General features: G+C 39.9%; 1 protein-coding gene across 1 annotated transcript in view; it reads right to left on the bottom strand.

Annotated features, from left to right (window-relative positions):
• Window positions 1-9,800: 9,800 nt before the first annotated feature.
• The window catches only part of RSF1 (remodeling and spacing factor 1), a 61,179-nt gene continuing 46,195 nt past the window's right edge, over window positions 9,801-24,784 (bottom strand). The window contains exons 11-17 of the mRNA XM_054270133.1: window positions 22,155-22,209; window positions 20,730-20,836; window positions 17,783-17,850; window positions 16,504-16,711; window positions 14,578-14,801; window positions 12,433-12,624; window positions 9,801-10,743 (exon numbers count right to left, since the gene is read on the bottom strand). Of these exons, the coding sequence (XP_054126108.1) occupies window positions 10,169-10,743; window positions 12,433-12,624; window positions 14,578-14,801; window positions 16,504-16,711; window positions 17,783-17,850; window positions 20,730-20,836; window positions 22,155-22,209 (1,429 nt within the window). The 3' untranslated portion in view covers window positions 9,801-10,168. The remainder of the gene's footprint in view (window positions 10,744-12,432; window positions 12,625-14,577; window positions 14,802-16,503; window positions 16,712-17,782; window positions 17,851-20,729; window positions 20,837-22,154; window positions 22,210-24,784) is intronic.

Here is a 24,784-nt window from a genome sequence, read left to right as displayed (position 1 = left end):
GGCTATGAAGGGACAGGACAAGGGGAAAAGGATTCAAATTGACAGAGGGCAGAGTAAGATTAGCTATTGTGAAGGAATTTTTCCCTGTGAGGATGGTGGCTCAGGTTGCCCAGAGAAGCTGTGGCTCCCCCATCCCTGAAAGTGTGCAAGGCCAGGTTGGATGTGGCTCTGAGCAATCTAGTGTAGTGGAAGCTGTCCCTGTCCATGGCAGGGGGTTTGGAGCAAGATGGTTGGAACATGTCTTTAATGTCCCTTCCAACCCAAAACGTTCAGTTCTATAATCTAACAGCACCAAGAGCAGTCACAGAACCATTGAATATCCTGAATTGGAAGGGACCCACAATGATCATGCAGTCCATCTCCCAGCCCTGCACAGGACACCACAACAATCGTACCTTGTGCTTTATAGCAGTGTACAAATGCTGCTTGATCTCTGCCACAGCTATTTTAGCCTGTAAGTCTTGTTGGACAGATGACAGAGGGAAAGATAACAAATAATAATAAATATCACAGTTACCATTATTGGATGCTGGAAGGGGAATTTCTGGTGGGCGACCAGCACCTAATGTCTCATAAATGCACACAGAGAAGAAAAGGAAAATCGCAAGTACCTGAATTGCTTAAAGGGTATGCAGCTGATTTCCCCCAGCAGTGATGAGGTTGGGGTCAGGAGCCCAACAGCACTGCAGTACCTGGCAAGCGGCGGGTGCCGCAGGACAGCACATTTATGGGATGGGAAGGCTGCCACCCCCTCATGAGCACTGTCCCTGCTTCTCCCCTGGATTTCCACCATTTCTCTTGCTACTGCAGTGAGAAACAGGGATTACTGATGCATCAGGGAAGTACATCTATGTCAGGGGATGCTTCTGTTAATGCCATCAGTGAGCAGCATCACTGCAAACATCCCTTCTCCCCGACTTGTCAGCATGGCAAATGCTCCTGCTGTAGCAATGTACCAAAAGCAAGTTGTTGGCTTGTCATGGATGTTAACCTTCCCTTTTATCAGTTGAAATTTACTTTTTAGGAGTCATTTAGCTACCTGTGTGCAAACACAGATTCTCACAAACATGAACTTAGGTCTCCATCTTTCATTTCTCTGGACTTTCCTAGCTACAGTCTTGGATAGCAAAGAGCAGAACATAAAATAGTTCTCTCAGTTTGAGGTATTGGCAATGCTTTGGAAATCTGGCCAGCCATGCCTACCCATTTTGGATTTTAATTAAGTAAATAATAATGCAAATAATTGTTACTCATACAAATAGTCACCTAGACTAAAATGAAAGCAAATTTCACAGTGAAGGGATATTTAAACACTGCTGAAATAGCTTGAAAAAAACTAATAGAGGCAAGGACATGAGGAAAGGGGAATTTCTCAAACATTTTCAAGTTTGCCACACCAAGAGAAGTGGTCAGCTGGAAACAAAAATTTGCAGTTCATCCAAGAACACAAATCAGACTATGGTAGCAGGTGGGAAGAGATTCAAATACATGGAAATACTGTTCACTACACTTAGTGGCTATAAAGCAATGCTCCTGTTGATGTTCACCCCCTCTTACCTAATGTGGCTGTCATATCAGCCACAGAGAGTTCTCACCACCTTTGTAGTTAACTCCACATCACACAACAACTTTAGGTCACTATAAATTAAGATTTCTGAGTGGTTGGGGTTGAATTACTGCAGATTGAAGCCACTGCAGTGGAGTAGTACAGAGATAATTTATTTTCCTGCATGCAAATGCAAATCTTTCTTCTGTGGCATACCACTCTTCCAAAAGAAAATGGGAAAAGGGATAGTTTAAGCCCAGGCAGGAAGCTGGTTTTGAGGATGAGGCATTAAGAGAGGAGAAATCCACATCCTCCTTAATTTAAACAATCCAGACACTTCACACCGGAGTACTGAGTGCTGCAGCTTAGAGGGGGAAGGCAGATGTTTCCTCTAAGTTAGAGTGGAACAGAATGGCCTTACCTGAAAACTTTCCTTCATCTCTAAGAGCTTTAAGAAGTGAATTCGGATCCAGCCCCACACTGACATCTGAACACTGCATGTCCAACAGTGATTTTTTAGTCAACCAGGGCCGTGTTCAGAGGCAATGGAGAGCAGCAGGTACCTTCACAGGGTTGTCACCTTAGCACAGAAGGCAGGAGTCACCATCCAGGGAAGCTTGTTCTCTCCACAGCATTGCCTGCCATAAGGTGGCCAGTTCATCTGTTAGAAATGGAAGTGTTGAGTTTTGGCAGTGGAGCAAGGGGATGGATTTCACAGCAATTTCTCATCACTACAGAAACAGGCAGCAGCTTAACTGCAGCCACAGACACAATAAAGATTGACAGGCTTCAGCAATTCACACCGAAAAGCCACTCCCTTCTTCAATTTGTTTCTTTCTCCCTGACTTTCTCCTGTTTAAGTCCTGAAATATCATCCGTGTCCATTGTCACGTGTCAGAACATCTGCTTCTTCAATGTGTCTCTTCAGACTTCCTTTTTTTCCCCCATTATTTCCAAGGTTTACACATCTCAGCCTAAATAAATGAACCTGGCTCCTCTGTGCACCACGTGGACACCTCATGGCTGTCTGCTGGCAGAGCCTTCCTGGGTACAGTGCTGGCTGCAGGCACACTGGTTTTTGTCAAGTGACTGCAACATCACTATGAGATGATATAAAAAGCATATAAAAGATGGAACACACACAGAAAATGTTTGTGACTGAAAAAACAAATCTATCGCGTCTTCCCCACTGTCAGCCAGAGCTGCTCAAAGAAAGGAAGGTTCTGTCAGCTGGGCTGCTGCAACAAAACCAACATAAACCAGGAGCTGCCCCTTCCCATGGCAGGCAGTGGCACCATCACGGGCTGGAACAATACACAGCAGTCATTACTCAGTGCTTGCTCTAAAACTAAAAAAGGTATGTGCATGTGTAATGCTCATTAAAAAGCACTTGTATCTCCAATACACATTATACTTTGTACATCAAGTTATTTCAATTTTTTTTTATTATGACAATTTACATGTCATATTTATATGAAAGAAATGACAGTAGATATTATAACAAAACCATTATGAAAGAAAAGTTACACAATTAGGCCTACAAGCTATAAAATGGCTTCAGGCCCAGCTTATACACAAAGAGTTCTGACCCAGACTGTAGTGAGAGACAACGCTGAACAATTCATTAACAAAAATATTGGCACCAGCCTTAACATTTTTTCTTACTTCATTTACAAGGAATACAGTATTTAAACAGTTGTGTACTGCAAATCTAAAAACATTAGCTGTTAATAAACTGCAGTTAACCCTTTGAGCACTATGCCACCATGATTTCCATTTAAAAAAGTTTTAACGCAGCATGTTTTACATGCACGTGGTATTACCAGTGGGAGGGAAAAGACAGTGAAAGCACCACCCAATTTATGTGCAACAAGAATAACACTTCCAGTTTTTTCAAGATATTTCCCCCCCTTCCCACACACACAGTGTGTGTCCCCAGGTCCTTTCCCTTTGATATTGTAGCAAGTCATGATTGAAGAAAGACTGAAATAAACAAGGTTCAGGACTCAAAAAATGCAAGGATTAAATGCTACATAAAGAGCTCCAAATTTTACTGTGTTAATTCTTTAGAGAAAGAAAACAGAAGATGAGGCCAGCTGTGGAGACCATTTTTAAGGAACTCAAGGTATCTTTGCAAACACACAAACAGCACATGGGAGCAAGACAAAAGTGTATTTCATGTAAGTATAGCTTAAATTTTAAGAGACCTGTCTGGCAGATTTGATCCAGTTGTCAAAAGAATACTGGAGGGTAAGCATCCATGTGGGACACAGAATCCCCAATGTTTGTCTCATGGACAGGATCTGTGCCTGTGTGAGAACCGCCCTGCACCCAGGAATGGTAACATCATGCATTTGGATCAGTCCCATCTGTCCCCTGGCTGAGGCAGGAGCGCTGTGAAACACGGGCAGGAACGAGCAACTGCATTGGCAACAGTTTAATGGCAGTTTAGTGCCAGTAAGGGGGAGGAGCATCCTTTGAGTGAATACAGGACAGGAATAAGGTACTGTACAAGATTTTAGAGTCCATATAACGAGAACAAAATTGAAAACTAAACAAGGCTTACAGCTTTATGATTTGACTTCCTTTCCTACCACTGCTTTGAGTGGCAGATCAGTATCTATTAAGGACTTTTATCAGCTCTAACAAACAGTGCACTGGTTACTAGGTCTATCATGTTTTTGCAGAAGGACTTTATCCTCGCAGAACCACTTAAGTTCTGACAGACTGATGCGAGTTCAGTTGTGTGGGACACAGTAAGAAGAGTAAAGAAAGCAAACTGTGTGGACTTTGACTGTCACCTCTGGAGACAAACATTGTCATTATAATCTACGGACTGATCCTAATTTTTTCTACATCCGCATTGCACTGATGGAGGAACATTATTTATTCCCTCAAGGAAGGAGACATCAAGTACATTTTCCAGTTTGAAAATCAGGATGAGAAAAGGAGGGTATCAGGATGATTCTCCTAAATGGAGACCTTCCTTTGGAAATCCCACCTGAAAAGAGCAAGTCACAAGTAGCTTCTAGGCCTGTCCAAGACCTCACTTGCAAGTGGCATGAATTTGCATACACACTATTCCATTCCACTTCCCTCCATCCATTCCCCATCTCCCCGTTATTGGAACAAGCATCCCAACAGCAGGAGCAAGTGACTCTGTCTGCACCTGGGGACCCAGTGAGACTGACTATACACAAAGTGCTGCAAAGTGCACAAAGTAAACCGGCCGAACAAACGGAGCCGCACCGTCCATCGGCTCTCCTCAGCAACCTTTGGGGCTGTATGGAGCAACAGCAGATCTGCTGGCACACGTGTGCCCCTCTAACTGCAATGCTGTCCTCTCTCCTGCTCCTCAGCTCAGGTGTGGGGGCCCAGCCTTTACAAGATGATAGTCAAAAAACCCAAGTTTTAAGACTTGCTTTTAATTGCAGTTGAATCTGAATGCTTTACACCACAGATTCAACTCTAAAAACTTATCTACTGTAGAGTGCTTTATTCATTCCCCCAGAAGCTCTCTTCAACCTTTTATTTATGTGTTATACTAAGCCACATACATCTTCTGCAACGTACAAAGTAAGTTAAATTACTCTGAAGTGTTGGGACAACCACTCCCATATTTTTCTTGTTTAGACCTACCTCAGTTAGTTATACTAATCTAAAAGAAGAGCTTGGTAAGTGATGTGACTTTCCAAAGTGACTAGTAATCCTCAATACCCCAACTGCTGGGTCTCCAGAAATAATTTCCAACTGATAAATATTTCTGAAGCCAGAGCTCTACATTAGGTCTCAGACTGAGTAAAGCATTAAAAATTAGTGATAGAAAATTCTTATATCAGGATATACTAGCAAAAAAACCCCAACCAAAACAACAACAAAAAACCCAAAGGGATAATTTCTGCTGGATTTTTTTACTTTCTGCCTTCCAACATTTCACATGAGACACAGTCCCTATGCCAGCTGTTAGGGAAGTGGACACTACCAGCAAATGTGATCTTGATCCTGTAAATCCTTACTTCTGACAATATCCTAAATACTTCTATGGAAGTTTTGAACACTTAAGGACTTGCAAAAATTCTGCTGCCTTATTTCGGGAGATTCCCATAACATATTCAATGCAATTTTCCCCCCAAAGTTACTGTTTTATTTGAAGATACTTGATCTTCTACATACATTTATATATATATATATATTTAAGGACTTTATCTACCCTCTGGATCAGAAGCATACATCAAATGCAAATACATACCTAGGGTACACACTGCACATCAGAACCACATTACAAATTTGTGAATAGTAGTCACTGCACATGTATCAAACCAAGTTTTCAAGGCCTATATAAAGCTTTTTTTAAATTAGATGATACAAATCTCTTTGTCAGACCAGTTCTTGGGGCGAACATTACTGCCATGATTTATTTAAATCACTGTGTACAAAGTGAATTTAAAAAAGCAGGTGCCATAAAAACTCCTTGTTTACTTTTCATAAAAGCAGTTTGTAAAAATATGTGATTTGAAATCATTATTTGAAAGTTTAGGCTAGAGCTTCCTACTGCAAAAAACTGAATGAAAATCATGTTATTATAAGCACCTGAAAACAGAGGTATAAAATGGACCCCGTGACAATGAAGGAATAAAATTATTACACAGTCGCAGCATCTGGATACCAGTGTAGTTCAAATAATAGATGTAAAGAGAAATCAGAACAGGTGTACCACTACCATACAATTTTTCTTTTGTGAACATACGTCTTTTGCCCCTTGAGCTTCTCAAGGTAAGGTCTCTCAACAAAAGTTCAGACACAGCAATTAGGAAACAGAAGTGAACAGAAAACAAGTCCAACTAAGTCATTAGCTCCCATAATATGGAGAGTAACCGAGACACTTAATACAACAAAATCTTGAAGGTGACACTTAAAAATTAGCTTTTAAAAAAAAAAGCATCTCTCATTTCTCTTAAGTGATGCTAGACCAGAACAATCTGTTTACTCAAAAAAATAGTCAGGAAGATGCAGTGATTTTAAAATGTAATTCAGCATGTACAAAATGAAAGTATCAACGAGTCGATTGTTCAGCACTGACCTTGCTAACTAAGTGTTGGTAAATATGATGCCACTTTCCATCTTATATCAATAATATGCTCAGGTTTATCAGACTCAACAACCAGAAGACAGCAACTGTGGTGAAACCAACCCAGTTGTTAATTCTATCCCCCTAGTGCTTAGATTAACACACCCCATTCATTACTGCAGTGACCCTGCTTGTGTACTTTTTGTCACTGAGTCATAGAAACCCCACACAGGGAAGCAAATAGCCAGAATTTATCCTGGTGGCAAAAAAAATCCACTCCTCCACTTGATCTATATGTTCTTCCCAGCAGTGCTACTTAGACTACACATAGAAATCAGTTTTCCTCCCAGTCAGTTATATACAAAAGAGCTTGCTGGTAAAAAAAGACAAAGCTGTTAGTGATAATCTGTGTAGAATAAACAAGAGTTTGCTGAAGAAATGCTCAGCATGTTCCGCCAGTAGCTGCTTGGTCTCATTAAAAACAATCCCCGGCCTGTTTCCTGTTTCCCATACACTTTGAGCTTTAAGCCCAAACCTACACCTGAAGATCACTGTTCAAAGACAACCAACTCCTGATTTCACACTGAGCACAGAAGGGCACAAGACTGTAAGGACACCAGGAAGACATTTTCACCCTGGAATCACATACACATACTGTAACGGTATGAACCCTGGGTGATAGCTGGCCTCTTGTCAGAAAATGCCATCTTCCCAAATAGGAGATGATACATTTTCCACCAAGCAGGAAGCCTTAAAAATGACAAAAATACCAAGTTTTAAAATGGTAATACTTTCCAGAGCATTTTTTGCAGTTTTTCCTTGCACATCATTCCCACTGATCTGAGGAGGAACGCTGGATCCTATGGGATGAAGCCATCTCAGGTACGAAGGGTGACTTCTTAGAAGACACAAAAGCTGCTTTAAGAAGAGACCTATAGAAAGTACAATTTGGTAACAACTGGCCATTTTTAAAACATGACACTTCTGATGCAAGCTTCAATGCTCCTATTTTGCTTCCTGGTCTTTCCTGCTTTTACATAATTTTTCTCATGATTGGTATATCCAGAATTGTAACTCTTTTGAATTTTCTCACACACACAAGTACCTCCCAACTAAGTATTCAGCATTTGGAGTTGACTACAAGCAAGAATGTTTGATCAGATAATAAAAGGCTCTATCAGGCAGCATATGAAAACATGGCACTGGCAAAACAAATGAGGAACTATAGACTCCACAGAGTTGATTGATGTGAATCAGTTTGCATTGCAAGAATTAAAAGAATTTTAAATGCTCAGCAACGACTATCACAGACAAGTGGAAGCCTTATGTTCTTACTTGTTTTAACACACAAGTACATTAGAAGTACTGCATTTATGCATCACCTAGGCAGAGAAAAGCACTAGAGTAGCTTAAAATGCTACATATGCTTTTAAGAACTCATTCTAAGCTTATGTGGCTCTTCACCACCCCATTTTAATAATTTAACTGTTAATTGTTAACATCAGTAAGGTAGGAAAACATTTAATCTTTGATGAAATTAAATTGTCATGTAGAGAGTGATTTCTCTTTGTTTTTAATCACAAGCCTGCTTAGCACAGCAGATAATGAGCAAGTTCCATCTTTTTGCATCTTTCTGATCCTAGTTTTATAGCATGATATGTGCACTGCTAGAATCCAAAGGAGTAAAAGTCACAGAGTGGTTCTGACAGACCTCAGGGAGAAAGAGGTGGGGAAACAAAACCAAGATTTTAAAGGCCAGAAGGTAGGTAAAATTTGGATCCAGGTTTTCTAGAGAGGTATTTAGTAAAGGCCTAATGCTGGTTTTAGTACAAGAAAACAGAAGCGCTTGATGATTTAACTAGTAAATACAATATAATGGAAGGGAATCAGGTGGGGCAGGAAAGGAGAACTCACTCCTCAGTGGCAGCAGCAGCTTTGGTGCATCCATTGCCGGCAATGGACATAAACACCAGTCAAAAATCCAAATCTCAGAGCAAAAGGTTTAACAGATGTGACCTTTTTGGATTTCAACGTTTGGCAGATCTGTTTGAGCTGCCTGTGTCCTATAACATGTACAAATGCTACAGCCTGCATCTTAATCAGAGTACAGAGAAAACTGAATGCTCTTGATGTGCCCTATGTTGATTTGGTGGGGTTTTTATTCTTCTAATGTCTTTTTCTTTTCCCCTTGAATAAAAGCACATATCACTTCATGCCTGCTGAAAAGTTGATGAGATGTCTTGGAGTCAAGCGTTTTCTCTCAGAAACTCTGCCTTCTTGAAATCAGTTGGTCACATGGTAGTTATTAAAATGTATTTTAAGAAAATTGTAATGGCCAAAGGCCAACAACTACATTCAAAACCTGCTACTACATCCAGGCAAATAATCAAAACCAAAACAAAAACACACACAAACCCCAAACACAAAACCTCCAAAAGGAAAACTGTTCCATTTGTTTACTTCAATTTGAAGTAGATATTAAGGGCATGAATGGACCAGTCATGGTTTATTTGAAAATCCCTCCATCCTCTTATGCACTGTCATTCTGCGGTCAATGCCGTTTGTACAAACACATTTTGTTCAGAATACTCCAACTGGTTATGAAACTCACGTGGCCGGGCAGCGACTGCAGGGTTCTTTTGTCCGTAAAAGTCTGCAGTGCTTACAGACTTATTTGACATCCAGCTTACAGACTTACTTGACATCAAAACGTCCTCCCTCTAGACACTGTAACACTGCATTGAAGGCCATCTGATGAACTGTGCATGAGGTCACTTTAGAAATTCATGGCTAAAGTGTTTCGACTGTCAAAAACTTCATTACAGTACACTTCACTGTACAAACATTTTAAAGGATGTTTATTAGGAAAGTCTGCAAGTCATAATGAATAGCAGAGTTCTTGTTTATGGTACCTTCTTGGCCTCTAATAATTCTGTTTGCCTCCAGTATTAAAATCAAACTGCTTCCATGAAGGTGATTACTAAAATGAGCTATGGTATGTTAACCTACAACTCACAAAATGCGACAGTACAGACATTAATTTTGCTTTTAACTGTCTGTTAAGTTGTAATCTAAGTTGTGAACATTTAAATATAATATATATCTCATATGAAAAAGCTAAAGCACAAGTGCTTCTGCACCACCCCCCTCCCGTCCCCCCACCCCCTGAGCCAAACCCACCCCAGTTCCGGTTTGGGCCCTGACTGATTTGGAATGCTTTCTTAGGCCACCCATTTCCACAAATTTGTATGCACTCAGGAAATATAAAGTCAAAAATATACAAATCTCTTGTTGTTATAAGGTTTTTGTGAGTGAAATTACCCAGGACCATGGACTTGGAAGGAGAAGGGGGAGGTAAGAGAGGGAATTTACAGCAATTCGTCTTCAAAGTTCAAAACTGGTCACTTCACAGAAAGACTGCAGGACTGGTGAAATTCTTGCTTCTAGAAAGTGATACTGTAGTGGAGAATTTTCTAGGAAAAATAAAACAACTTTTAATAACTGGCCCGCTGGTATGAGCTACCGTGGAATAAATTAGCACAAAAATGGAAGTCTTATAACTGTTCACTGTTACAGACGTAATCAACAAGGTCAGTCACTCTCAAAAGTTCATCTTCATCTTCCTCCGGCCCTACCGCTTCCTGCCCACTGCCTGTCCCGTTGGGCGCCAGGCTGGCGCTGGCTGTGCTGTCCTTGGGGGCCTGGGTCTTCTCGCCTGGCTTGCCAATCAAGTTCTCAATGGTTTTCCCTGGGCTCTGTCCGTTGGTGGAAGGCAAGTCCACCAGGCTGTAGTCCAAAGGGCTCTCTACTTTCCCTACATTGTCAAAGTCATCTTCGTCATCGCTCTCTATCCGGTAGCAGTGCTTCTTGGGGTTGTCTGGGGGGGCTTGTGCTGCTGGCAGCTTCTCTGCGGGAGCGGGGGTTTCTGCGTCGTCATTGGCGTTCTCGCACGCATCTTCCTCGTCGGTCTCAATTCGATTCAGGCGTTTGCGGACAGGCTTCCCTTCTTCCTCCTCATCCTCTCCTTCTTCCTCGGAATAGTCATCTGTACTTCGCCGACGTTTTCGAATCAATCGCTTGGACTCCTTTGTGGATTCATCATCTTCAGAGTTCTTAGATGTGTAGCTCTCTGGAAGAAGCAGCAGACTTAGAGCCATTAGCAAATCTCAGTGCATCATTTATTGTTCATCTTTCACACTCACCAACAAGACAGCTCTGTGAGCACACACATTTCTGTCTCCATCCCCAGGTTCCCCAACCAAGCCAAATGGCTTGCATTCTTAATACTTTTTAAATTAACTTCTAATGTAGCAAGTATTAATCATTTATGGATATTCTGTTTCCAATCTGAGTAGTACCAGAGGCTTTGGAAGCAGGTATGCTCTTCCCTAAAACTGCTAACTCCATGCTGGGAATGACACAGAACTGCACCCCTCATCTCACTGTATGCACTTTATTTGTACCCTGACAGGAACTCAGAACCCAAATAATGGCTGCTCTATCATAAAATTCACATCTCTACACACACACACATACACAAAGCTGTACTATACCCCTGCCACCTCCAAATTATATACAATTTCTTCTCTTAATGGGAGGCTTGGTGTTTTGGCATATTGGAATACTGCCCACACCCTGATAGCCTTTACACTCATCTTTGGTGGCTGTGGTGAAAAAAGATGGAAACTGAAAAATCAAATGGCAAATATAATTTGTTGTCTCTTTGTGATTCCCATTAGAAATCATGGGAATTTTCATTTTAAAGCGTATTATTTAATGTAGGTTCTCGTTGATTGAGACTGTCAGTGTTCCTCTATTTTTAAAATAATTACAATTCCAGTAACACTGTTATGTGTTTTATGATATACTGTGGGAACTGTGTGACAGTGCTGGAAAGGTGCCAAATGGTGCTGATTTTAACATACGGAAAGCCAATACTTAAAACATGCGAGGAAGTGGGACTTCATGAAGAAAAGACAACGTCAATCAGGGAATGTTTAAAGCCACTAGTGCTGGTAAAAAAAAGCCACCACAGAGCCTGAGAACAGGCTGCATTGAAGATCATGTTTTTGAGACACTACAGACTTGCATTACATACTTGTTTCCCTTCACCTAGAAGATACTCTACCACTCTGTAATCTCAGGAGAGCCCTTCCAAAACTGAGGCACTCAGGGTGCCAAGGACAGCTCATTTTCTGAGGAAGCCTGGTATCCATCGCAACTTGCACCACTCAGCATTTGGAAAGCCAGAGCGAAGGTCTGATAATCCAGGCCCCCACAATCCAAAACAGCCAAAGTCAGTGGCTGATTTTGTAAAAGCTAATTAATTATAAATCACAAAGCACACCAACCACTCATGGTGTGCCTGACATTAGTGAGAGAGGCTTCCTCTGCACTTGCCACAGCTCCTTAAATAGCACATGGAACGGGTCCGAACCACCAGCACAAGCACAGTCAGGGCACCAGGGGCAATGCCCTTCCTCTTACATAAGAGAATCTTTAGAGGCTGGTGGGATGCAGCTTTGTGACCTCTTAACAGAAAAGTGCTGAAACAGCTGTATTACTGCCAATTTTCGAATCCCAACACTCTGTGTCAGGCAGTAAATTCAGACCTGAAGTCAGGATTAGGGGCAATGATAAATTTGAGAAGTGACTCAGTGCATCATAAAGTACCAGTGGGTTTCAGAAGGAGAGTTTCTGAGAAACATCAACGAACTCTAGAAAGACAATTCTCTGAAATCTTGGAATTACATAACTTTCCCTTTGTGCTGATGCTGACATACACATGCTCCTGGAAGTGTTGGACTGTTTATTTTACCTTCACTATCTGAAGTGGAGAGCCTGCGTTTATGAACTCTTCTCAACTCCTTCCCATATCGGACACTTTTCTGTGAGCCATCACTTTCTGAATCTTCCTTATAATTGACTTGTCTCTTCTGATTCCTTCTTGATCTTCTCCTCCTAGTTTCCAGGTAATCATCATCACTGTAATCTGTGTAATCACCACTCTCTGTATGGAACAAAACAGTGATGTGCATTAGTCCATCAAAGCAAAACTGCATCACATAAAAAAGTTAGGTAAGTTTCCTAATTCAGATAGTTTTCTTATCGTGTTTTTGTTGCTCCATCTCTACTGGTGTCAAAGATGTCTCTACAACTCCCGACAGTGGAAACAACCTTACTGGTAACTGGAGTTGATGGCACACATTACCAGTGCCTCCAGAGAGTCTGTTCTGCTTTTAAAATTTAAATAATGTGTACTCTATTAGAAGACTTTTAAGAACAGGTAGATGAAAAATGACTGACAAGAGGAAACTCCAAGATCAGAGTTATATAAGTTAACAACAAAAACCAGTTTCACTCAATCGTGGGTTTACTTAAAACAGAAACCATACAGAAGAAACTTACCACCAATCACAGTTCTTCCTGCACCAGTCTACTGCAGCTAGAGTCTTCAAAAATTAAATTTATTTACATCAGTTGAAAATAGCCTCAAATCAACTTCATCTGCTTTTCACTGAGCTATGCCAGAACCATTATCCCAAGATACATTTCTATAAAAGTCACACACTATTTCTAAGTTAGAGATTGACATGAGCCACAGATCAAAGTGGCATCCTCTTTACTTCCTAAAATATTAGGCAAAGAAACAGAGCAAGTCAGCAAGAACAACCAGCTTCAGAAAGAAATTCCATCTCTGGAGACTGAAAATAAAGCCTCTTGCAGGGCACCCGACTTTCTTAGCTGAAAACAGGGTTAAGGCAAGATCCTGATGGACAATAATGAGGGTAAGAGAGAAAGAGAAACATGCAGTTCACGTTATACTTTAGATATATATGGAATGATACAGGAATCAGTTGATTTTATCACAGATATGTGTCCACCAGGAAACAAGCAGTTGTTCTTGTGCATTACAGAACAAATAAGCAATCTCTTTAGACTTCTGCCAGTATCTTTATTGTTAAGAGCTTATGATCAGTGCAATGATGCATTGAGGTCAAGGAGATAACATTCACTATAATCACTCCTATATTTGTTTTCATCTGTCCATGTATGAACCTTTCTTTTGGAAATCAGTATTCCAAACCAATTTACTCCAACATGTCCACCATCTATAATCTAGACAGACAGATAAAACACTGGTAACATAACACACACTGCAGTAAGTTAACACTCCAGTATAGTTAGAACCTTAAATTCACAATAAGAGTGAGAAAAAATGAGTGCTTATGTATATGGCACTTTCTAGTCTGTGTCTCAAATGAAGCAGAAACAAGGAGGACAGTCTTCAGAGAAAGAAGCTGATCATGAAGAGTTTATGTAGTGCACAGGTACTATTCTCACACTTCAAACCATGCCAACAGAAAATGAAGTAGTTGAAGGACAAGTAGAATAACATGAATTATTAGGTTCTCCTGTGATGCAAAGTCTTCAGTTACTAAAGATTTTAAGGATAATTTTAGGAGAAAGAGATTCAAGGTGTTATTCTTTGCTTTCAAGCCTCCCAGAAAACACAAAATGCCATACAACTGAAGTTTTCTTCCATAAAAGTGACGGAAAATGTTTCTTTCTGAATCTTTTTCATAGCTGTGTTCAGAAGGTCTTCTACTAGCTATAAAGAAGCACACTTTTGTCTCCATCCTCTTTCCTATAATCCTGTGCCAAACACGAGAGGTAGTAGAGATAGCTGCAACTATCCACAATGGTGGCCTCCAGAATCATAGCACAAGCATTTATTTAAATACATCATTACCTAGAAATGCCAAGAACCTAGTGCTCAATATCAGTTTCCTGAAAAATACTGACAGCAGAACAAGTAGCAAACTGCTTCACAGCAGAGATGACATCTGACTTGACCAAAGCAAGCAAACAAGCTAGTCAGTCGTGACCGAAGCTCAGACCGCCCTTCTCTCTCTCTCTCCAGAACAGAGTATTTAAAATATCAAAGATTGCTTGTACTCACCAGACTCTCTGCTTGAATTGTCCTCAGACTCTTCATCTTCATCATCTTCAGAGTATTTTTTCTTGACTGTTTTCCTTCGTAACCGCCTGCTTTGTCTCATGGGCCTGGAGAGGTGTCGCCTGGATATGCGGGCGCAGAACTCGGAGTCGCTGTCTTCGTTTGATGGTGGGTCATCTTCACTTTCATCCAGATTTTCCTCTGATATAACAAACTCATCCTGAGATCTGTTCAAAGGAAAACCCCAGACAACAGAGCTAGGTGTTACAACCAAAGGATTGAATTAGTACTTGTATTTTACAAGCAAATGCTAAGTACCATTTTACACAAAACAAAAAAAAGCACAAATCTTATAACGAGGAGCAAAGACCCAGACAGAGCAAGCTGCCATCACTGACATGAGGTTTCAGCTGTGTATTTGGGACATGGTGCTATAGTGCATGACATGACACAGCACACTACAACAGCAGCTGGATATAAACACTCTGCCAAACCAACACTGCAGGTGGCATTAACACAGGACAGATTCTAGAGTGTTCATATTGTTCATTGCAATGTAGTGTCTGCACAGCAGTAACTGTGGAGGGAAAAAACGACTAACAATGTTCTAGCAAGGGTGACCTTCCCTTTACAAACCCAGAACTGTCCCACACCATTTCTGAGAATTAGACTATTGTGTCTTTATACAAAACTATGGCTGTAATGCAAAACATGCACCTCACAACCTTATAAGCTCGTAACATTCCCATAATTTCAAGTGAGTCAGGCTTTTTTAAAAACCATCGAACACTGAAGGTACACAGTCACTTGCATTTGGCTGACAGCTGAATCTAAATTCCAGTGTAAGATCCAGAAGGCCTTAAGCAGAGGATGGAGTTGAAAATGCATGAGCACACTTTAACAGATCAATGTACTATTAATTCTGTGACATTTCCACAAGCTACACTCATTGATTGGAAATTTCCAGCATGTGTAGCTCAATTATTCAGGATGCCAATGAAATGTCCTTAGCATAGTCACAGGTGAAAAACAAAGCACAAAATTTGCATTTATCTTATATAGATTTTCCATACACTTAGTAAATTGACTACCCAATGATTGGTGTAAAGCTTTAAAAGTTGCTGGTAAAGAGCCTACAACCTCATGCCTGCTTTATTATGTTGCTTCATTAAGGCATAAAGTTAATCTAAAATTATCAGGTTTTTTAACATCAGTAATTGCCCAGACTGAATGAGGAGAAATTCTGTGGAAAGTGAGTTTCAGTCAGCCAAAGCAATGACATGCATTTGTTTTTTACAGTATAAGCCATTTCTTTGACTGTTTTCAAAATCTACCTCCTACAGAGCAGCAACCAAGAACTAATTTCAGAATCTGCCTGACAGGTTTTGTATGCTCTAAATAATGAAAATTTTCCTCTTCCAATTTCTAAATAACGACCAGGCCAAAAAAATCCTACAAAATAGGAATTTTCAACTCTAATTTTTAAAAGGGAACAACCAGCCTCATTTTAGCTACATTTTTGTTACAGATTTCTGCTTAACAGTCACATCAGCCAGAGAACTGAGCCCACCTGGCTCCTTCACTAACAGAAGCCTGTAGTAAGGCCTCAAACATCACAGTCTGATTTCCAGCATGTATTAGCCTTAAAATACAGATTGGATGATGTCAGCACATGGATCCAGAATGCAGTTTTTCCAGTACAATGTTGCCTAGGCCAGGAGGAGTCCATGGTAGGGGGTTTGGAACTGGGTGAACTTTAAGGTCCCTTTCAACCCAAACCATTCTATCGCTCTCTGACTTTTACTGGCAATGTACAGTGCCATTCCAGCACTGGGAACATGCTCCTGATGGTCATTTCAGGGGCAGTCCAGAGTCACAGAAGCCTGCAGAGGTCAGTGACTTGTGGTGGAAGTTAAACTGCAGACCTACCCATCACTGATCTTGAATTCATCCTCACTCTCTTCTTCATCCATGTTACTGTCACTATCCAAGTCATTTAGTCGCCGTCGTTTCTTGCGTCGCGCTGCAGCAGCCCTTTGTGGCCGCTTGTTCTCCTTCCTTTCTTCCTCGAGGATTGTGGAAATGTCTTTCCCACGGTGACCTGTGATATTTGACATGTCTTTGCCTCTGCCAATGCCTGAATTCAGTAAGAGAAAGGGGAAACAATAGCAAGTTTATTTTCTTGTTGAACTTTCTACAGATCTTTCTTGCATGTGCCTACCTTCAGTTTATTTTCTGTCAAGCAGAGTATTTTCTTGTCAAGCAAGACTATGTCCAGAGTCTTGCTGCTGACATACACAGCCCAGCTGTGGTCACTTGGAAATACTGAGATGCATGCAGGTCATGGTTAAGTGTATGCATTCTAATACTCAACCCCAAACCACACTATTACCATGCCAGTGCCTTTTGAGAGGGAAATTACCAGAAAATACACATTTTTCATAATGCTGAATATCCTTCTTAGGAGATGAAGGGTTTGAGTTGTGATTTGGCCAAGAAGTGGGGTTTTTGAAAAGGTGTTTTAGTGTTGAGATTTAGTTATGTTTACTGTAATGGACCTTGTGTTACACACCCACAGATTTTCAGATTGTTTGCCTACATCCACGAGCTTCTGAAACTGGTGAGTGCCTGGAGATGCCACAGGCCAAATAGCTGAGGGACAATGTTTCATGGCTGTTTTCTTCAGGCAAGTTAAAGTGATGCAGAAGCACAAATCCACCTCCATCCCTCTCAGATAGTGCTGAAGATCTCTGGTTTGGTCCCATGTTGCCTTAACGGCAACAAAGAACAGAATTTCACTTTTTATGATGTTCAGGTAAGAAGTGCTAATAGAGCTGAATGAATATTAAGACAATTTCCTACACCCAGACTTTTAGGGTGTCCAACTGCAGACCAATTTGTGAGTACTCTTTTTACAGGGCACAAATGTCAATAGCACTGCTGTCATTTCAATCTCAAATCCAAAACTTACTCATTACATATATAAAAACCTGTACAGGCTAGATTTAACTATCAACTTTTACTAATTTTCTTACATCTTTTGGCAGCATGGGATGGCCACTCCAAAATACAGCAGTAAAAAAATACCCCTGGCAAACTACACAGTTTAAAGGGAGCGGGTTATATTTATTGCTTCTCATATCAAAATTAATTTGCTCTCCATCTCCATCCCCACTGCAGTGCAAAACAGGTAACATAAGAAACATACCTCCTCCATCAGCCTCCTTGATATCATCTTCAATTGCCTCATCAATTGCCTCATCAAATTCATCAAACCTAAAAATAACAGCTTCCATTTACCACTTTGAAGTGAACCTTAATTAAATCGTTACAAAAACATACCTCAAAAATCTGAAGAAATTACACTGCACAGAGTGGGCTGGATATATAATTAACTGAAATAATGGGCCAGGTTTTTTTTTAATGCCTATTTTATTATCAAAGTTGTGTTTCTAACTTCTACTTGCTTGAGGATTATTTACCATTGTCTGTCTTACCACTGAGTTACATGAACAGAAATCCCCTCCCATTTTACACAACAGGCCTCTGAATTTAAACAAATATAATCTGAAAATTCTTTAAAATGGTTTCAATAGCATTTTCATACAAAGTATTCACCATTTTTCCACAATTTTTATTAGATTACATTAGCTCTACCAACCTTCAAAACAGCCTGAGAATCATCTATTAAACTCAATGTACAACTCTTTTTTTCTGTCCACATTTTCCTTCAGAACTGATTGCACATAGCTGCTTTCTACTCTTAAAGCTCATGATACTTTGTGGATCTGCAACATTCTAAGCTGAACAGATAAAATAAAACACAAAGTTCCTCATAAATCTACATAAGTAAGTTGTAATGCAATGTTACATAACTGAATAGACAAACAAAAGCAGTCTTTGAATCTGCTTGTCCTGCAACAGCTTTTATAAAACTGCATAAATCTCGGCAGCCTGAGTGGCTCATTTAAAGAGAAGAGCAAACTGAAGAAAAAAGATCCAATCCTTTCAACACAGATGATCTCCGTTTGTTTCTTCAGTTATGAATTCAAATTCCATAAAAAAGGATTGTTACCTGTTCATAAAAATAGATGCCTTGAGCTCCAACATGCAAAAGTACAAATTTTATTAACTATATAGAAAAGAATTTTTATTTAGATGCAAATTCTTCTTCTCATTTTTTTAAAAGTTATTTGTTGTATTTTTTTCAGATACAGACAACTAACAACTGGACAATACGTTCATTAAAGATTCCACTTCTCAGTCATGAAAGAAAGATTACAGTTATATTTACCTTGGTCCTCCATAGAAACCTCTGGCAGTACAAGAAAAAAAGAAATCTAATACTTCACTCTGTATTCCAATAGTAAGCATAAAACACTTTCTCCTTTAAAAATAAGGTGATGGACTTCTGATATCTTTATATTCCTTAGGAACAATTGCATGCCACTCTCAAGGCTGCTTTACCCAGCAAGGAAATAACTCTGAAATTATTCCATCAGTTAGATTAGTTCCACATTACTCAAACACTGTTTTCCCTCCACACAGCTAAAAAAAAAAACCCTCTTTAAAATGTGAGAAATCACTTAATGCTTTCAAACCACTGCTAACAAATAACCTGAGCTCAGACAAGGGTGAGCTGACAACTGCTTGTCCATTAGGTGTAATGGAACATAATTTCTGCTGCTGCTTGATTCAGGATGCAGGTTATTGCTAACTTGCTCATGAGAGGACTCAACAGAAGAGTGATACAAAGGGATTACAGATCCCTTAGAGAACCAGGATGCTCCAAAATACAGCTCTCTTTCCCAGTGGAATAAGACTTTAAGCATTTATTTTCCTCTGCTGTCACAACTTTCAGTGACACCAGTGGAACTTCACTGCAGACATATAAATCTGACACACTGATATGTGTAATATTTTCACCAGCTCAAACTTATGTGTATGATGTAGTTTGTAAGAAATATTATCACTTTTTATCAGAAGACTGATTTTTCTGAAACATTACATTCAATAAAAATTTACCGTCATTGCACAACATGAGACCTGCTGAAGTTGTGCCACACCCTACAGGCAAGGGGTTTTTTCCTCCTGGTCAGATGCTGCCTGAGCTGGCATTAACATAACAGCAGATCTGTGTAGTCTTGCCTGTAGCACAACATTCCATACAGGAATGCTTGATTTCCCAAAGCAGCAATGGCATTTTCATTAGTGTGACTTCTCCTGTTCATTCAAAAAGTTACCAAAACCCAACAGCTAAGCAAAGTCAGACAGAGTGCTCTGACCAGGCTGGAAAACCCAGCCTATGCACATGCCATGCCTCTCCTCAGCAGCCAAACCAGGCTGACTATAAAACTAAAGGTTTACAAGGAGCAACTCCTGGAAAGACAGAGGGGTTTTTTTTAATATTCCTAATGCATCCAGGACAAACCGCCACAATCTCTCAGGCAACCACATTATTTTTAAAATCCCAAGGGCATTTTACCTGCCTGGTGGACTGAAGATGATACAGAGTGTCACAAGGTATTATTTAGAAAGCAGTTTATAAAAACAACTTGGTAATACACTGAGAACAAAAGTTGTAATTAAAGCATGCTGCATTTTGAAAACCTTAGTGACCTATTCTACTTTCAGAATGCAGAATCTTGGCACTTTCATTTACTAATTACATTTTGGTCAAAATTTCTCTAAAGAGTTCCATTTTTAGACGCACTGTATGATAATTACATTGTAAGTTTCATAACCCTTTCTTGTAAGGATGGTCTAAGGTGGGGAGGGGGAAGAGAGCAAGGAATTGAAGGCCTTTCGAGACACAAGCAGAAGTCTCCTTGTGTCCTTTCTGTGCAAGAGAAAGGAAAGGTTTAATTCACCTGCTTCAACTCACTCCAGAAACTGCAGTAGTATCAAAACCTTCTCCAGTATTCCTGAACAAAACACCATATACATTTTCATTTTTTTAATGCATCACCCTTCACTATATCACCTTATGCTCTCACAACCACTGAGCTTAACCCGTATTCAGAGGAAAGACCAAAGACACTTTAGTTGGGCTTCTCTGTTAAATGTAGAAGTTTACATGAGGAGTGGTGGGATGATTCAGAAAGGAAGCAACAGTATGACTTTTGCTGTACAAGCTATTTTAACAAACTGCTGACCTGTAGCTTATGCACTTTCGGGTTCTGGTAGATCTCCTTTCAAGTTTTGATTTGGGCTTTTTGGAATCTTTCTTCTTTTCTTCCTGACCTTCAGGTATTTCTGGCTCCTGTTCAGATAAGACAGAAGTGTCAAAAAAGCATTATCTCCTCCCTCCCTTCATACTCATTATAACTGAACTTGTAATACAGATTATTCCTTCTGTCTAGAAAGCACATATGCCCAACCCATGACATTTTAACTTGTAATATAGTGACCTATTACAGCAGTTCAGGTGAATTTCCACATTTTGCCCTTTCAGGCTCCATAACTTTCCAAACACAGACTTTAAGGGTTCAGGCTATTGGATCATTGTCTTTATGCTGCAATGCTGAGATCATGACTCGGGTGATACTCCTAGTGAATGCAGCAGCTGAACTAACTGTGGCCACCACCTCTACATACTGAGCACAGAGATACCTTTACACAGTGAAGTTTTAATAAAGTTTAATGCAGATTAGTTTTATTACATTGTTTGCAAGTTATTAATTTTAAAGCAAAATAATCTGCCCCCAGGCTGCATTTTTCACATATTTGCTTTCAGCCATAGATTATTTGGCAAGTTTGTAAAATCTGTAATTGCTTTTCTGTTATTCAAAGACAGGGGCAAAAAGCTGGCCTTGTTACAGCCAGGCAGAGTGGAAAGTCTATGTTTAAAATGAACAAAAGTTCCATTTTGAACGACAAAGAACAGATTATATAATTCCAGATGAAAGCATTTGGCTAACACTTCAAGAGACTTGCTTTAGTGTATTTAAGTGAGAAGAGGCTGTTCTTCATGTGAATCAAAGCATTTTTCCTCTTTTCTCAAGGGAAACCATACAAAAGCATCTGTTAATGAAATGCTGAATGTTTACAGTTCTTAATCACGTGACCTTATCCACTCGTTGAACGCAAATGCTGTGTGGCCTAGAGACACTACACATTCTCTGTGTGGCCTAGAGACACTACACATTCTCTCTGAATCATAAGCCAGAAACATTTGTTTCCATCAGTTCCAAAGGAAAGCCATGACAATTAGCTCACACCTAGGTAACTGCACAGCAAACACCAGAGCTAAATAACTGCTTCCCACCTTTACAAACTACTGAATATTGAGCATTCAACTCAAAATCCAACTGTAATGGGCAGGGAGGTAGTCCTGCAATCCCTCACTGGGAGAGGACTCTGGGTGGCATCAGGTGGCTCTGATAAACACCATAAAGTTCCCTTGGTTTCTCTACTACATTCAGTCTAAAATGAAGAGTCTAGAATTATTTCTGATCTGTATATAGATTGATTTTTCTTTCCAAGATGCTACTAACACCCCTGACACAGCACTGAAGAGACTTCTTCCCTGAGAAGTTTGGAAAATAAAGCAATAATACCACATAGACACACTAGCTTACCTGAGGTGGAATGATGTTCTCAATACTGATACCCACGTACACCAATCGCTCTTTTCTTGAAGAGAGAAAGAAAATGAAAATAAGCTTACAGAAAGTCTGCAGATATCTAAAATAAAGCTATAATTAGCACCATTTGAAGTTCTTACTAGGCAGAAGCATTCCAAGAGGATGTTCCAAGTGAAAAATTATTGAAATTGGGATTATATGCTAATTCTCATGTGATTACATTTTTCTGCGTGTATAATGTAAGAGATTTCCAAAGAGTTCTGACAATCAACAGTACTTGAAGACTGTGGGCAGGCACCACAGAAATTACTGAATTTGAGGTATAAAAAGCAAGTAAAAAACCAACTGAAAAATATTAATGCTGTGATGAAGATTATGTTGTCAGATCTGTAACTACCACCAATCGTGAAGGTGATGAAAGATAAAATGGGAATTCAGAATCATACTGAACTGGAAAAAATATGTAAACATACGATGCAATCCAAAATGGATAAATGCCAGATATTAGACCCAAGCAGAAGAACCAACTCTAGAAACACCAGGGGACAAATAACTGCCTACAGAGCAATTCTTTGCCAGAGAAGAACAGCCTGAGCAAAGATCAGCAGAGTCAAACCACTGCTCAAAGAACTATGATGATAGATATGCAAATAGGACCACAGCTGACAGGACACCTTGAAGGACACCTGCCATGGCAGTCAGTCCTGTTCACACCTGGCTGGAGCACTTAGAGCCATCTGGGCACCACACAATCTCCAAGAAACATGTGTTCAAGCTGAAGAGTTCAGAGCCAGCCAGTGGGAGTTACTGGAGGGCAGCAGACATACCCTATAGAGAAGGGCTGAAAAAATAGGATGGATCAGTGTAGAGAACACTTGACCAAAGATGGGAGACAGAGAAGTACTCAAATACAGGACTCTCTTCTAAGGAGAAGCAGGCTGTCCTCCTTGTCAACAATGTGTTACAGGATTAAATCTACAGAAGCAAAATTCAGTTTAGATTTAGCTTTCTTCAACACAGACATCCTGCGTCATATGACCTGCCTTCACGGACAACTCTGGCTCCTGAAGGACACAAGTCTTCTCTAAGTCCTGTTGTATCTGTCAGTCTAACTAGAGATGGATTTTTTAACGCTTCACAAGCAGCACTACACGCTGATCTTCATGCTGCTGAACAGAACTTTCAAAGAACAGTCTCTGAGGAAGAACAGCCAGGTACTAGTGCAGACTAGGATGTGTAACCAAACTCCCATCACCATAGGTCCCTAGCTAGTAGCTTTTTTCCAGGAAAACAAGGGGCAATTTAAAGACATTAAGAGCACAATGAAAGTTGGTGGCATTTACTGGTGTCTGGAAGGACTCTGGATTTTTTAACTGAAGTTAAAAAATCAGACTATTGAAGTTACAGTGAGTGCTCAAATTAGCGTGTCGCTCTACACTTGAGTTGCAACAGGACACATCATGCACATAACTGCAACAATGCCCATGACATACATTAATTTCAGCTATGTTTACTTCATTGTGTTACGTTTTGCAAGTAATAGTATCTATGTTTAAACATTTTGTTTCCAAAAATTTGATTAAGTTCTAAACAATGTAAGTAAATTTTCAAAGTCCTCTGAGTAGCCTTCTGCACTTTCTAGCATAATACTCTTAAATAAAATGAACAAGCACAGTTCCTAAAGTAATACTTACTTTAGGAAGTAAGTAAGTAAAGAGTAAAAATGGATTTCAGGTTGTGTTACAGGTAAAAAGACCGTGGACTTCAACAACTTGGTATCATTATGCCTACTGAAATGACCGGCTGTCTATACAAGGAATTGGTTTTGCATCCTAATATAAATATTCCTACATGACAAATGAAAAGAAATCCTCATCCACCTGGGCGCATCATTAAATTGGTTGGATGAGGAGGAAGGATGCTGTGCAAAATCACTATGCCCTTGAAAATTAATTAAAATAACATTTTAAGGTAAGGAATACAATTACAGAAATGAGAAAGGAACTAGAAGTGCAAACATTTTAGTATTCAGCAAGTTTTTTTGATGGTTTACTCAATTTCTCATTTCTGTAATGCAAAATATCAAGAGACAGGAGATGAGAAAAATTAATCTGTTTTTAATCATGATCAGCAAAGTCTTCCAGTCCTGCTGTTCTTCTCCCTGGCCTGAGTATACACTGCTTAAGAACTCAGCAAATGGAACAGACAATCCTGCTGACGTCAAGGTCTTGAAATGAAATACGGAACTGTATCGAATGAATTCTTTATTCCTTGTGTGGCAGACAGGAGTTCAAGACTTTAGCCAAGAGCTTAAACATTTGAACCAAGACCTCTCCAAGGGCAGCAGTAGATAAGTACTGGATGGTTATAACATCTTCCTAGGCAAATTCAAGACAACATTTTATCTCAATTACGTGGCTGCAAAAATTGCTGCAGGGAAGTCATGAAAGTGTGTATGAAAGCAAGTACTCCACCTGGTTTAGCCTGGGAGAATTAGACAAGTAGTTCCTAGAGGGATTTTCCATCAAGAAGTCTCAGAGTATATAACATGGATTAAAAGGGAGATCCCAGAAGGCTTTAATGTCCATTCCCTCCAGCTGGTGGTAGGACATGATTATAGAAAT

This window comes from Melozone crissalis, unplaced genomic scaffold (assembly GCF_028551555.1).
Source record: "Melozone crissalis strain CALT ecotype California unplaced genomic scaffold, PUWL_Pcris_2 ptg000008l_1, whole genome shotgun sequence".
Taxonomy (NCBI): Eukaryota; Metazoa; Chordata; class Aves; order Passeriformes; family Passerellidae; genus Melozone; species Melozone crissalis.
The sequence above is the reverse complement of the archived record's forward strand: the minus strand, read 5'-3'. Positions and strand labels throughout refer to the sequence as shown.